General features: G+C 43.7%; 1 protein-coding gene across 2 annotated transcripts in view; it reads right to left on the bottom strand.

Annotated features, from left to right (window-relative positions):
* PREP (prolyl endopeptidase) overlaps positions 1–12,062 on the bottom strand; it is a 133,677-nt gene extending 121,615 nt beyond the window's left edge. Inside the window, exons 1-2 of one of the 2 annotated variants that reach the window (XM_005552253.4) lie at positions 11,845–12,062; positions 6,830–6,904 (exon numbers count right to left, since the gene is read on the bottom strand). In XM_005552253.4, the coding sequence (XP_005552310.3) occupies positions 6,830–6,904; positions 11,845–11,889 (120 nt within the window). In that variant the 5' untranslated portion in view covers positions 11,890–12,062. Of the gene's footprint in view, positions 1–6,829; positions 6,905–11,566; positions 11,725–11,844 lie in introns of those variants that run through there. The other variant, XM_045391289.2, reaches the window with a different exon arrangement.
* Positions 12,063–13,002: the final 940 nt, after the last annotated feature.

Raw genomic sequence — 13,002 nt, 5'->3', positions numbered from 1 at the left:
ACGCTGATTTATTTAAGTCTCTGGTTTTATACATACACACACACACAGACACACACACACACACTTTTTTTTTTAAATTAAAGAGACAAAGGCCCGGTGTGGTGGCTCACACCTGTAATCCCAGCACTTTGGGAGGCTGAAGCGGGAGGATTACTTGAGGTCAGGAGTTCAAGACCAGCCTGACAAAAATGGCAAAACCCGGTCTCTACAAAAAATACAAAAAATTGGCAGGTGGTGGTGGGCACCTGTAATTCCAGCAACTCAGGAGGCTGAGGCACAAGAATCGCTTGGACCCAGGAAGCAGAGGTTGCAGTGAGCTGAGATTGTGCCACTGCAATCCAGCCTGGGTGATGGAATGAGACTGTCTCAAAAATAAACAAATAAATAAATAAAATAAAGATACAGGGTTTCACTATGTCATCTCAGCTGGTCTCAAATTCCTGGGCTCAAGTAATCCTCCCATCCTGGCCTCCCAAAGTGCTGGGATTATAGGTGTGAGCCACTGTGCCTAGCCTGATTTCTAGAAGTCTCTGGATTTGGCCACTGGGCCACCACTGATCTTGAAGAAAATAGTTTATGCTAATGGGAGATGTTACTGGGAGTGGTACAAAGAAAAGGGTGCTTTCAACTATGTCAACAGGCATGCAGAAAGCGGCTTGTGGACAGGCAGGGAAAGAGAGGGAGAGAGCCCACGATAAAGTAAGACCTGAACAGGGCACACGCCCTAAGGGACCAAGAGACTGACTGAAAGGAAGAAGGCGGTTCAGAAGAGCTAATGCAAAGTGTGGGGTTTGGGGTTTGCTTATTTGTTTACCAGGGGAAATACGGACACATACCAGACGGAAATTTAGAAAGGTAAAATTTAGAAACATGTGAACATGTTCACACACTGGAGGCTCAAGTTGCCAAACACGGCGTAAGGTAAGACTGCGTCAAACTTCCTTCTCCAAGCTACAAAGGATAAGCTGGAAATGCGTGCGGACTAGGAAACATGCCTGGTTATTGGGACCTACTTATCTAGTCTTCAAATCATTTTTTTTTTCTTTGAGACGGAGTCTCACTCTGTCGCCCAGGCTGGAGGGCAGTGGCGCAATCTTGGCTCACTGCAAGCTCCACCTCCCGGGTTCACGCCATTCTCCAGCCTCAGCCTCCTGAGTAGCTGGGACTACAGGCGCCCACCACCATGCCCAGCTAATTTTTTGTATTTTTAGTAGAGATGGGGTTTCACCATGTTAGCCAGGATGGTCTCGATCTCCTGATCTCATGATCTGCCCACCTCGGCCTCCCAAAGTGCTGGGATTACAGGTGTGGCCACCAAACCTGGCCTCAAATCATTTTAAGGACTGCAAACCGCCTTCTCTGGCGCTTCATGCTAACGCTACCATGGTTACCCTGATATCCCATTTACACCAGTGAAATTACACTGTGTTAACGTGCACTTAAACAGCATATTATACTTAGCAGGAATCTGAAGGATTTCTAACTCAAAGTTTTTCCTTTACCTTACTTTTGGTGTTTAGTTTGTATTTCCATATAGTTCTCCCAGACCAGTTTTTACAAATTTAGTTTTTGTTTGTGTGTGTGTTTGTTTGAGACAGACTCTCGTTCTGTCACCTAGGCTGGAGTACAGTGATATGATCTTGGCTCGCTGCAACCTCTGCCTTCTGGGTTCAAGTGATTCCCCTGCCTCAGCCACCCACGTAGCTGGAATTACAGGCGTGTGCCACCACGCACGGCTAATTTTTCTATTTTTAGTACAGATGAGGTTTTGCCATGTTGGCCAGGCTGGTCTTGAACTCCTGACCTCAGGTGATCCACCCGCCTCGGCCTCCCAAAATGCTGGGATTACACGTGTGAACCACTGCGGCCGGCCCCATGCTGACCTGTTCAGACAGCATACTTCAGGTGTCAGAGGGGGCCTTTCCTGTGCATCTTCCATGCATACCTCTCATTCGTCCCTAGACAGGCTTGTTACTGATGCCAGTGAGTCTATCATCTTGGATCTGATGAGTTAACTTTTGGTCCCAGAGTGAAAAGGTATGGTGTGTTTTTCATAAGAGCAGAAAAGCAGCATGAACATTTTCTATTTATGGTTATTAGCATGTACACAAAGGTGTATTAGCCATAACTTGCTGTAAAAAGGAGAATCTTTACAGAGCCTCTAAAACAAAGAAAAAGCTGTTTATTACATTTCCAATAAAAACCAGTCAAGAAGTGAGAAACATCTGTAGCTCTTTTACAAGATCTGAAATGCTATCAGTAGGTCTCAGATTTAATCTAGTATTTAATTTAGGTTGGCCAATCCTGACAGTGCCTGGCATTTAAGGCTATATCCTTTATAAAACAAAACCAGAGCAGACTTGCAACAGAAAATTCTCAAAAACAGGGGCGAGGCAGGGGGTAGAGGCAGAGTTGAATCTGGATGAATTTTTTCTAGCTGTCAAGGCCCATATTGCTATTTTATAGCAAATGCTTCAGATCGTACAAGATAACACACAATTCAGTTGATTCTCTGAAGCAAATCTAAGGCTGATACGAAAAATGTTAACAGATATTTTGTAAAGAAACAGAGGAGCAGCGCTGCCCAGTAGATACATTATGTAAGCTACATATATAATTTAAAAATTTCTAGTAGCCACATTAAGGAAAAAAAAATTTCAATAATATATTTTATGTAATCCACCACACACAAATCATTTCAACCCTGTTTTTGAGAATTTTCCATTACAAGTCTTCTCTGATTTTGTTTTATAAAGGATATAACCTTAAATGCTAGGCAGTGTCAGGATTGGCTAACCTGTATTAAATACTAGATTAAATAGAAACTCTATTTCAGATCTTATAAGAGAGCTACAGATGTTTCTAATGTCCTGACTGGTTTTATATAATCCATATGAAATATTGAGGTATTTCACATTTTTTTGTTCAAACTAAGTGTTTGAAATCCGGCATGTATTTTATGCTTACAACACATAATCAATTCAGACTAGCCACATTTCAGGTCCTCAGGAGCTACAAGTGGCTAGTGGTTATTATATTGGATAACAGGATATTGACCAACATTTCTTGTAAATACAGTTGTAAGGAACATAAAAGCAGATAAGAAAAAATGGAATTTTATCACACGAATTCAAGGACATTTTAATATTATTAGTAAAGCTATATAATTATCCTGATTGGTATTAAAAAGAAATTGAAATCCAAAACTAAAAGTAGGAATAACAAGGCTTAAACAAGATGACAAATATCATTCAAAATAACAATTTAAACACTAGGCTAGAAAGTTCTTTGTCACTACTATTCGTACGTGTTTTGCAGAGCTTTGACCAATTCAGTAAGACCTGAACCAAAATTTGGTAGAGGAGAAAATAATAATTGATTGTAGATTATATGATTATGTATCTAGAAAACCTAAGGGAAATAACTGAAAACTTATTTGAATCAGTGAGTTCAAAAAAATTATTAGGTAAAAAATATATAAAATAACCAAAGTTTCGTAGAAGAGAAAATAGAATTATCACTAAATTTGATTATATGTTATATGATTATGTATCTAAAAATCTAAGGGAAATAACTGAAAATTTAGTGAGTTCAGTAAGGGAACTAGGTACAAAATAAATATAAAATCGGTAGCAGTAGCTAGTTTAGTCGGGTGTGGCGGTATGCACCTATAGTCCCAGCTACTTGGGAGGCTAAGGGAGGAAGACAGCTGGAGCCCAGAAGATGGCTGCACTCCAGCCTGGGCGAGAGCAAGACTCGGTATCTAACAAAAGAGTCAGTAACACTCATATATGCCATCAATAATGAAAAAGGAACGCATTTGATAGCAAAGACAAAAAGCAAATACCTGAGAATGGAGAAGAGATTTCAAGGCTACTGCAACAAGTAATCATGTCATTGTCAGAAATGTGGAGATCTAGAAAAGCGCGTGTTTGGGACATTATTTGTAATAGTGAAAAGTTGAAAACAATAATTTCCAACAGAAGTCATTAGGCGTAATATCGTGCATCCGCCTGATGAAATAGTATGACTATTAAAATTCTGGACTGTAAAGATTGCTTTCTAACATGAAAAATTGCCATGGTAGAATATGAAGTCAGAGAAGAATGTAAGATCACAGTACTCTGAATTATTACAATTTAAAATATATATGTTTTAAAAAAAGAACAGGTCAGCATGAGAGCGGGGGCTGGCCCAGGGTTCACACATGACGGCCTACAAACGCACACGGCAAGCACAGACATGAATAAATTCCTTTAGCTTGCATCTACAAAGTATTATGCCCAGTCTTTTTACTTTTACTTATTTTTTAACGTGTAATTGATAACCACCTGGTCTACCTGGGTTACCCCTGACTACACACTTACTAGCTGAGTAACCATGGACAACATACTTAATCACTTGGCACCTCCATTTCTTCATCTGTAAAACGGGGGAAATAAAAATATCTATTTCAGAGTTTGAGAATCAAATGAAACAGGATATGCAGATATGCACTTTACTCCCGGTAAAGTGCCTGGCACATAGTAAGCATCCAAGAAACGTATACCACAAAAATAACAGTGTACACTCCAATGTCTTAGTTTCTACCAAGAGCTGACTGTAAGATCATTAATTAGCAGTTTCATCCACTAATTGGAAGCTTGATATCCACTACTAAGTGGCTTGTCATCCACGAATCTGTCATTATCAACTAAGGAACAGCAAAGTATACATTCATTAACAGATAAAATCTGGGTCATTCTGACAGCACTCAATCACTCAATCACCATCAAAGGCTGTAGAAATCCAGGTTACAGCCAATACTTCAGGCGAAGAAATCATCACGTCTTAGGGACAGTTTTCCAAGAGATGTACAAGAACTTCACCCTTTCCCTCGTGCTTTCTAGCCTGTACAGGTTAGGCAGGTGTGTGTGACTCTCCACTCCCAGACCCAATCCCTCTGTCTCAGTCCAGTGCTGAACAATCAAGGTAATCTATGGCAGGGATGAAGTGGGGAGGTAACCCCACACCTGTTCTCTGTTCCCCAGACTTACCTGCAGAGCTACAGCCTCCACCATTCCTAAAGATACTCCTGTGTTTCTCACTTTGGAATGTCTGCCCATCCACTACTATGACCCAGTGCTTCCGGGAAGAAAAATTAAAGCCCAAATACCAACCATTCTCATCCATGAGACCTTTGTCTTTCTTGAAGGGGTTAGAGAAAGAATGTAGGATTGCAGATAAAAGTAAAAACCACTGGGAAATCTCAAAATAGCAGCGTGCTAACTTTAGGGACAAAGGATAAAAAGAAGTCGTTAAGAGGTGTGCAGTGGGCTAAGGAGAGACACTACTCACGAAGAACAGGGGAGGATGGCAGAAAGCAGGTGAGCCAGTGCTTGAGACTAAAGGAAGAAGGAGATGATCATATGGTTTACTCCCCTACCTCTACTTTCTCTTCTCTTCTCCATATACCATCATGCTCCGGCTAAGCTCTTCACTCCATCCCTTTCCTTGTCCCAGTGGGGAGATGGGCAATTCCACATCAGGAAGGGATGCTTTTCTGGCAAATCTGAATTCAGGTCTCCAGAGAACACTGGTATATACGGTGGCAAGGGACCGCAGGAAACAGGTGGAGTTAAGACACAGGCGTTTGAAGACTGGCCTGAAAAACTATCTAGAGTGCCATTTAACATTTTTTTTTTTTAATGGGAAATGTACCCTGCGACTCTAAAGAAGCTCGAATAAATTTCAGGATGGTGAACATATTAGAAACTGTAAATATGTACTAAGTATTATGAACTATGGTTATAAATAAAAGAATCAAAGAACTTAAGATGAACTTGAGAAACACTATTCCCCGACCCAAGCAAACCTAATTAACTACATAAAGTATATATAAATAGGCTGGGCACGATGGTGCACACCTGTAATCCCAACACTTTGGGAAGCTGAGGTGGGAGGATCACTTGAGGCCAGGAGTTCAAGACCAGCCTGGCCAACATGGTGAAACCCCTGTCTCTAGTAAAAATACAAAAATTGGCAGGGTGTGGTGGCACATGCCTATAATCCCAGCTACTCGGGAGGCTGAGGCACAAGAACTGTTTGAACCCAGGAGGTGGAGGTTGCAGTGAGCCAAGATCGCACCAGTGCCCTACAGCCTGGGTGACAGAGTAAGGCTCTGTCTTCAAAAAAAAAAAAAAAGTATACATAAGTGACAACTCCCAGGCACTCCAAAAGGTGAAAAATGTCTGTGGGACATAGGACTTAGGGCCACCTTCATTACTGAATGAGACTTCAGCAGGATCCTTGAAATACTGTTTCTCCAAAAGAATACAAAAGCTTTGTTTTTAGGGCAGAAAATGCTCCCCTCTGCCCCTTTACTACTTAGCTTTTCATTGTTGTTGTGTTGACATCAATAAGCAATCTAAGGACAGTATTCAGTTTTCAAGACCTGATACTCATTTCATATACAAGATTTTCTTTTCTTTAGAAAAAAACATTGAGGTAATTTTTCCCTTTAACATCATTTCTATCTAGGTTTTCAATATTTCTTTTGGCAAAAATCAGTTTTCTTTCCGATATTTTCACTTAAAATAGCTCATCAGTGTCACTATGAACCATAAACATTATCTGAAACACTTACATGACTTTCTCTGGGACTAAGCCATGCTTTCGTCTTTTTCCCATGAATCACTTGACAAAAAGTAGTGGTAACAACAGGTATACTCACCATCCCATGGCAGAAAACCCAGGAGAACACCAGAAAGGAAAAGCTGTAGTTAACTGACATTTAGAATTTGGTGCCAGCTACCAGGGCTGCCTTATCTTTAATTAGAAACCAAATTACCTTTGTCTGTTCACTGTCGGGGTCTTCAAGCCAGGCATAAGGGTCACAAATTTTATGTCCGTGATAATCCTGTACCTGTAGAAGACAAAATGAGGTATTAGATAATTACTCTCTAACCCCGATTAAAACTGGTATTTTTTTTTAAATGTAATGGAGAAATACGAAAGGGATGGACAAAAATACTAATTGGCTCACTGGCAACATGTCTGCCCAAATTACCACATGAACCAAAGTTGGCAGGTTCTCAAAGGTGTCAAGCCACCCTTCATGAAAAGAATGTTTTAGCTAGAGAGGAAAGAAAGATGAAAGGTCAGAACAGGAAACCGCTCTGTCCCTACAACACAAAACAAAGACCTGCCACTGTGCTAAAGAAACTTGAAAACGTGCTGTCAGCAGCCAAGCACAGAATGACACAATACAGTGGACAATACAGTGGGCACACAAGAAGGGCACGTCAGGGAGGGGGCTCACACACACGTGCTCGTTCTCCTATTCCACTGAGCTTCCCAATGATTAGAAAATCTCCCTGCAATATAGCCCAGTCAGTTTTGCTTTTAAGTCTAAACTGCCAAAAAGCAAGTTACTAATATGCAGTATAATGATTGTAATTGACATATGTTTAAAAAGCTGACTTAAATGCAATGGCAAAACATTTTAAAACTAATGCCTTTCTTCCTTTTTATTGTTATGAAATGCTTTTTTTTTTTTTTTAATGTTTACAAAAAGAAGGTGCAAAAGCATCACCCATTCAGGTTACCACGATATTGGAGGAAATAAAACTGCTTAATATAAGTAGAACCCAGCCAAAGGAAGCTTTCTGGAGCTTCTAAGGCCTGGCCTTAGAAGCCACCTGAAGGCATCTGAAGGAGCAAGTACAAGCAGTTTTCACCACTCCTCAAGTGATTATGCCAAAAGTATTATCCAGCAGTAAAAATCATTACAAAATCTCTCCACCTGATACCATCAAGATTAACCTCATTAGGGCAGGGTGTGGTGGTTCACACCCGTAATCCCAGCACTTTGGGAGGCTGAGGTGGGCAGATCACTTGAGGTCAGGAATTCAAGACCAGCCTGGTCAACATGGTGAAATCCTGTCTCTACTCAAAATTTAAAAATCAGCCGGGCATGGTGGCAGGTGCCTGTAATCTCAGCTACTCGGGAGGCTGAGGCAGGAGAATCTCTTGAACCCAGGAGGCAGAGGTTGCAGTGAGCTGAGACCACTCCAGCCCAGGCAACAGAGCAAGACTCCATCTCAAAAAACAAAACAAAACAAAAAGATTAACCCCATTAATGAAACCACACTGACAATATCTTGCCAATCAAGTCTCTGAACCACTCCAACATTCCGGTTAAGGTTTTTTGTATAAGGCTGTTGGGAAGACTACCTCTATCTCAGATGAATTTTTAATCTGTCTCCTTGCTTTGTTCTATAAGGCCAGAAGGTAAGGGCTATTTCCTAAAGAAAGCTCAGCGCTGCTCTAGTTGCAGTGTGGCTGCTGGCTAGGTGAGAACAATCTCCCTGGCCCTTACAACACTGGGCCCTCCACATCTGTCCTCGTCTGATGCCAGCTGAAAGAACTCCTGGGGAAATGCACAACTGGATAAATGGGCAGGTAAGCCAGAACACTCTGTATATATTCTCATTAAACAACTGACTGAGCAAGAGACATAAAAACAAGAGCAAGGAACTTAAAACCCGACTAAAGCCTCTCCTGATGGGTCTTCACAAAGTTACCAATTTTCAGTCCTGACCTCTCTAAATTTTAGCAGATTGTCACCACCAAACAAAAGCTTTTTATCGTTTTCTTCTCATCTGCAAGTCTTTTACATTTTACACACCTTGAAATGGTTACAAAATAGGCTTAAAATAACAATCTTCTTTTCCTAGCATTAAGAAATCAGAAAATTTTGAATTGTAAAGCATCTTTCAATCATACACTTCTAGGAGCAACAGCAAGGACAACGTTGGGTAACATGCCCAGAACCATACCAAGTTCGGAACCAGACCTGAGACTAAAGCAGTTAGCCCACCGTTTTCCCCAAACACTCATCAGAGGGAGCAGAATAGACACTTAAAAAATGTTCCTGGATTATGTTACTAAATTCAGGCATATCCAGAAATTTACACCAAGCAGCCCTATCTGCTCAGACCAGGCACCACCATCTACAGCAGATGGAAGTTATTGATCAGATATTTTTAACTAGGACAAGAAACTGATTCTCTCTAGGACAATTCCACGGTCAATCCCAGGAGTCACAACTCCCCACCTCCAATTTTTTCTAAGACCACACCCTACAAATGAGGTGGGTGTGTCTTATAGCCAGCCACGTCCCTCGAATCAAATTCTTCCACCTGATTTAAGTTTGCTAATCATTCTTGATCTCCCCAAGAGGCTTTAAAAATAGAGCCCTGATAAGGTACTGTACTACTTAATCCTGTTCGACATTTGTACCATTCAACAGTTCACCCACCGCCTTCAGGACCAAGTGCAGACTCGTACACACAGCAGGCAGGACCTATCAAACCTATCCTGGTCATCTTTCAAGCCTCATGCAAGTTTATCCATCTACTGATGGTCTGGTCAGAATGGTCTTCTTGCCACCCTACAAATAAATGCAATTCTGCAACCATCCAGGTCTGCCTAGCTATGACTTTATTTTAGTCACAGGATCAGGAATGTCCTTTGTCCCTTACCCAACTGGTCAACTTCCAGACTCATTTTACATAATACCTCCTCCTCCTGCTGGAAATGAGTCCCATCCTATTCTGTGTTCTCCTCTCATCCTAAATCCTCTTCTATCAGAGTGTGAGTCCCCTGTGGTAGGCCTGTACTTCCGGATAGCAACTCTCTTAAGCAGTGGTCAATGGCATTGCACAAGAAGTGTCATGGCTTCCAAATTTCTGCCCAAAAAGGCAGAACTCCACCAAAACGGTTTCAATGCTCCAACACTTTCAGCAGAATACTGAGCATGTGGATGAAGGTGCTCAAGTGAAAGAGACAGAAAGCTACAGCAATCCCCAGCTGATACTGAGGAGAAACAAACCCATCCTAGAAACCAAAGGTTACAATTTAAGCAAATACCTAAGTCAAGCCTAGGGCTTAGTAACCAAACCTTAATGTTTAAAAAAAAAAAAAAAAAAAAAAAAAAAAAAAAAAAAAAAGATACTCCACCGTAGGCTGAGGGAGCCACAGAACAGGATTCAGACTGGGCCAGAGCTGCATTCCCTTGGCCACGAGGCTTCGAGTTACCATGAGTTGTTTAATGAGAAGGAACTGGAGTGTATTAAAATCCACAGTATACCCTTCCGAGTTAATTGTTTATAATCTCTTAGATGTCTTCATAAAATCCCCACTTAAACCTTTCATGAACTATTAAATACAGATAAATAAACTGTAGGATTTAGGCACCCAGGGTGGTGAAAAACTAACAAGTAACTCTAAAAACAAACTTAAAACTGCACTTATCAAACCACAGAATGGGTGGTTCTTTATATTCTGAACCTCAAGAACCAGAACCAAATAGTCACATGTCTTCCCATTACTAGTCTGGAACACTGCAGAGCTAGACTGTCACGTGAATGAATGAATGAATGAACGACAACATTCCTACTGCAGAAGCAAGTTAAGTCCTATGGTCAGTCCAAATATTTCACATAGAGAAAAAAGGCCCATAACAGGTAAGAGCTGCTAAAAGTCACCTAACTAGTGAATGACAGAACCAGAACTAGCACTCTGGTCTTTTCATTTAGTCCAGCCTCCTTCTCCATTACAGCAGGATCACTTTACTCCCATATACAAAGGAAACAACCCTTTAAATCACAGGAATAGAGCTTCTTGAGCCGTTAGGGTAAATTTAATAAGCAAGCAGCTGAGCAGACTGAGAAAACATGGTTACCAGATGGCCACTGGTCAAAGAAACTATGAATTAATGCATCGGTGTCACTTGGAAGTCTTAATTTAAAACAATATGTCCTTTAAAGCGTCAGCACCCTTTACCCCAATGTAACACGTGCTTTAAAGTAAACACTTTCTGGCATAAATCGGGAAAGTAAACAGAAAAACATTAAAACTGTGTTACACAAATACATACTCATTCTGATTATATTTTAAGTAATCTGAGAAATGTAGCTATTAGTAAGAGAATCATGGCCACAACATGTGGATGCAATCCAGTTCTTAAGACGTCAAATTCACGTTTACACAAAAAAGGTGTCTGCCCAGAATTCCGCCTACTGGATCTCAACAGTTACCTTGAGTTCATCTGCAGCTTAGGCAAATGGTGGTCAACTCCGCCACTAGATAAAACTTACTTATTCTGAAAAAGATCAACCCCTCTCCCTTCTAAGACCTCCTCTCACCCTCTCTCAACTTCTCTTGTTTAAGAAAACATAGATCAGCATGGCCACACTATGGGGTCACTGCTCCGCCTTCCCCATTTCTGTCTGGGTCTCCGGCACCCCCAAGGCCCAATGCGCATCATCCGACCTGGGACAGGGTAGGCGCTCAACACACCTTTTAAAATCGAACGAATATACTTCAACTCTAAGGACTTTTAAAGTGTAAGTTTTAAAAAGTTTGTTTTCGTTTTTAAATGTGACATCATATCACACACACAGGCACACGCACACACCAGCGGACACTTTCTCCTACCACCATATTTAAGTAAGAGGCTTCGCCAGTCAAAAAAGCAGTGACACCGTCTGTCTTCCCACTCCCTACATACACTCATTCCTACCCGGGCGTCTGCCCTTGACCCCACTGATTCTGGAAAGCGGCCGGTCGGCGCTGCCCACAGACTCCGCCGCCAGCACTAGCAGAGTGACCGCCCGCGGGGCCCCAGTGCTGTAGAGGAGCCCCGCGCCCCTGGCCCAATTCTCCCAAACAAAGGCCGAGGGGGAGGGGAGGGACGCGGGGGGGCAAAGGGCTGCAGGGAAAGGAGCTGCGAGCGCCACGGGTCAGGCCGGCGGGGCACCTGCGCCCGGGAGCCCTGTGGGCGGGGGCAGGGGTACTTACGGCAGTCTCGTCGCGGTACACGTCGGGGTACTGAAGGGACAGCATGGCCGGGAACAGGCAGGGGGCAGCGTGGAGGGGCGCGGGCTTCGGGAGCGGACCTGAGCGAGCCGGACTGACCGCGAGGCGCGGTTGGGGCGCAGGCAGCGGCGGCGCGGGCGGCTCACGGCCACAGCTAGCACAAACCGACTGGCGGCGCGGCGGGAGGACGTGCAGAAAGCAGGAAGCCGCTGTCGGCGAGGCCTGGAGCCCCTCCCCGGCGGGCGGGCCCAGCGGCAGCGGCTGCGGCGGCGGCGGCGGCGGCGGCAAGAGGGAGCGGGCGGTGCCGAGCGTGCGCCAAGCCCGGCGCACAGCTCCCTCTGCAGGAGCGCCGGCCGCGCCCGCGCCGCCCGGGCGCATGGAGGCACGCCGGCTACGCGCTCGCCCACGCCCGGCCGCCTGCCCGGCCTCTGCGCCTGGTACAAGTCCCTTCACCGAGGCTGGGTCCCCGCGCCTGCCCCAGTGCCCTGCCTCGCTTTGGCCGCGCTCGCAGGACTGCCTGTAGGAGAGTGAAGCCCCTGGGTTTCCTTGCTGATGGAGCCCGCCACTATCCCCAGCCTTCCTGTTCCCGGGCTGGGTACGGCGGCGAAGGGAGACCTTGCCTCTCCCCAGCCTTGGAAGCAGAGGGCTGGAAGTGACCTTATGTCCACTGCCTGCGACTCTGGACTTGAAGGGAAGAAGTAATCGATCATGATGACCGTGAAGGAAACACGTCTCCCTTCATCCCAGGACCCCTGGTGGACACTGGGTGGTTTAGCATCCGGACTATGGAGATGCTTTGGAGGTGTTGGCAGGACTACGGCTGAGCCCTTATTTGAGATTTACCAATTGAGAAAGGACCAAGATTAAGAGGCCTGGAACTCATCGGGGGTATTTTATTTATCCTGCCTGTTCCTCATTTCCCCTCTTGCTGTCATGCTTGTTTATTGAACACCTACTGTTTATGGGGAAAAAAAGATGTTAGACAAGATGCTTGACCTCAAACCCATGAAAATTTAATAGTTACATGCCATCATCCTCGGGCTAGCAGCGGTACGTGTTCTGGTCTTACTTCCTGGACCACCCAGAAGAGACTTTATAGCCCCAGTCATCAGGGATATAGTGTGTGCCCAGTATGTTTTC

This window comes from Macaca fascicularis, chromosome 4, assembly GCF_037993035.2.
Source record: "Macaca fascicularis isolate 582-1 chromosome 4, T2T-MFA8v1.1".
Taxonomy (NCBI): domain Eukaryota; kingdom Metazoa; phylum Chordata; class Mammalia; order Primates; family Cercopithecidae; genus Macaca; species Macaca fascicularis.
This window is presented reverse-complemented; position numbering and strand designations above follow the sequence as displayed.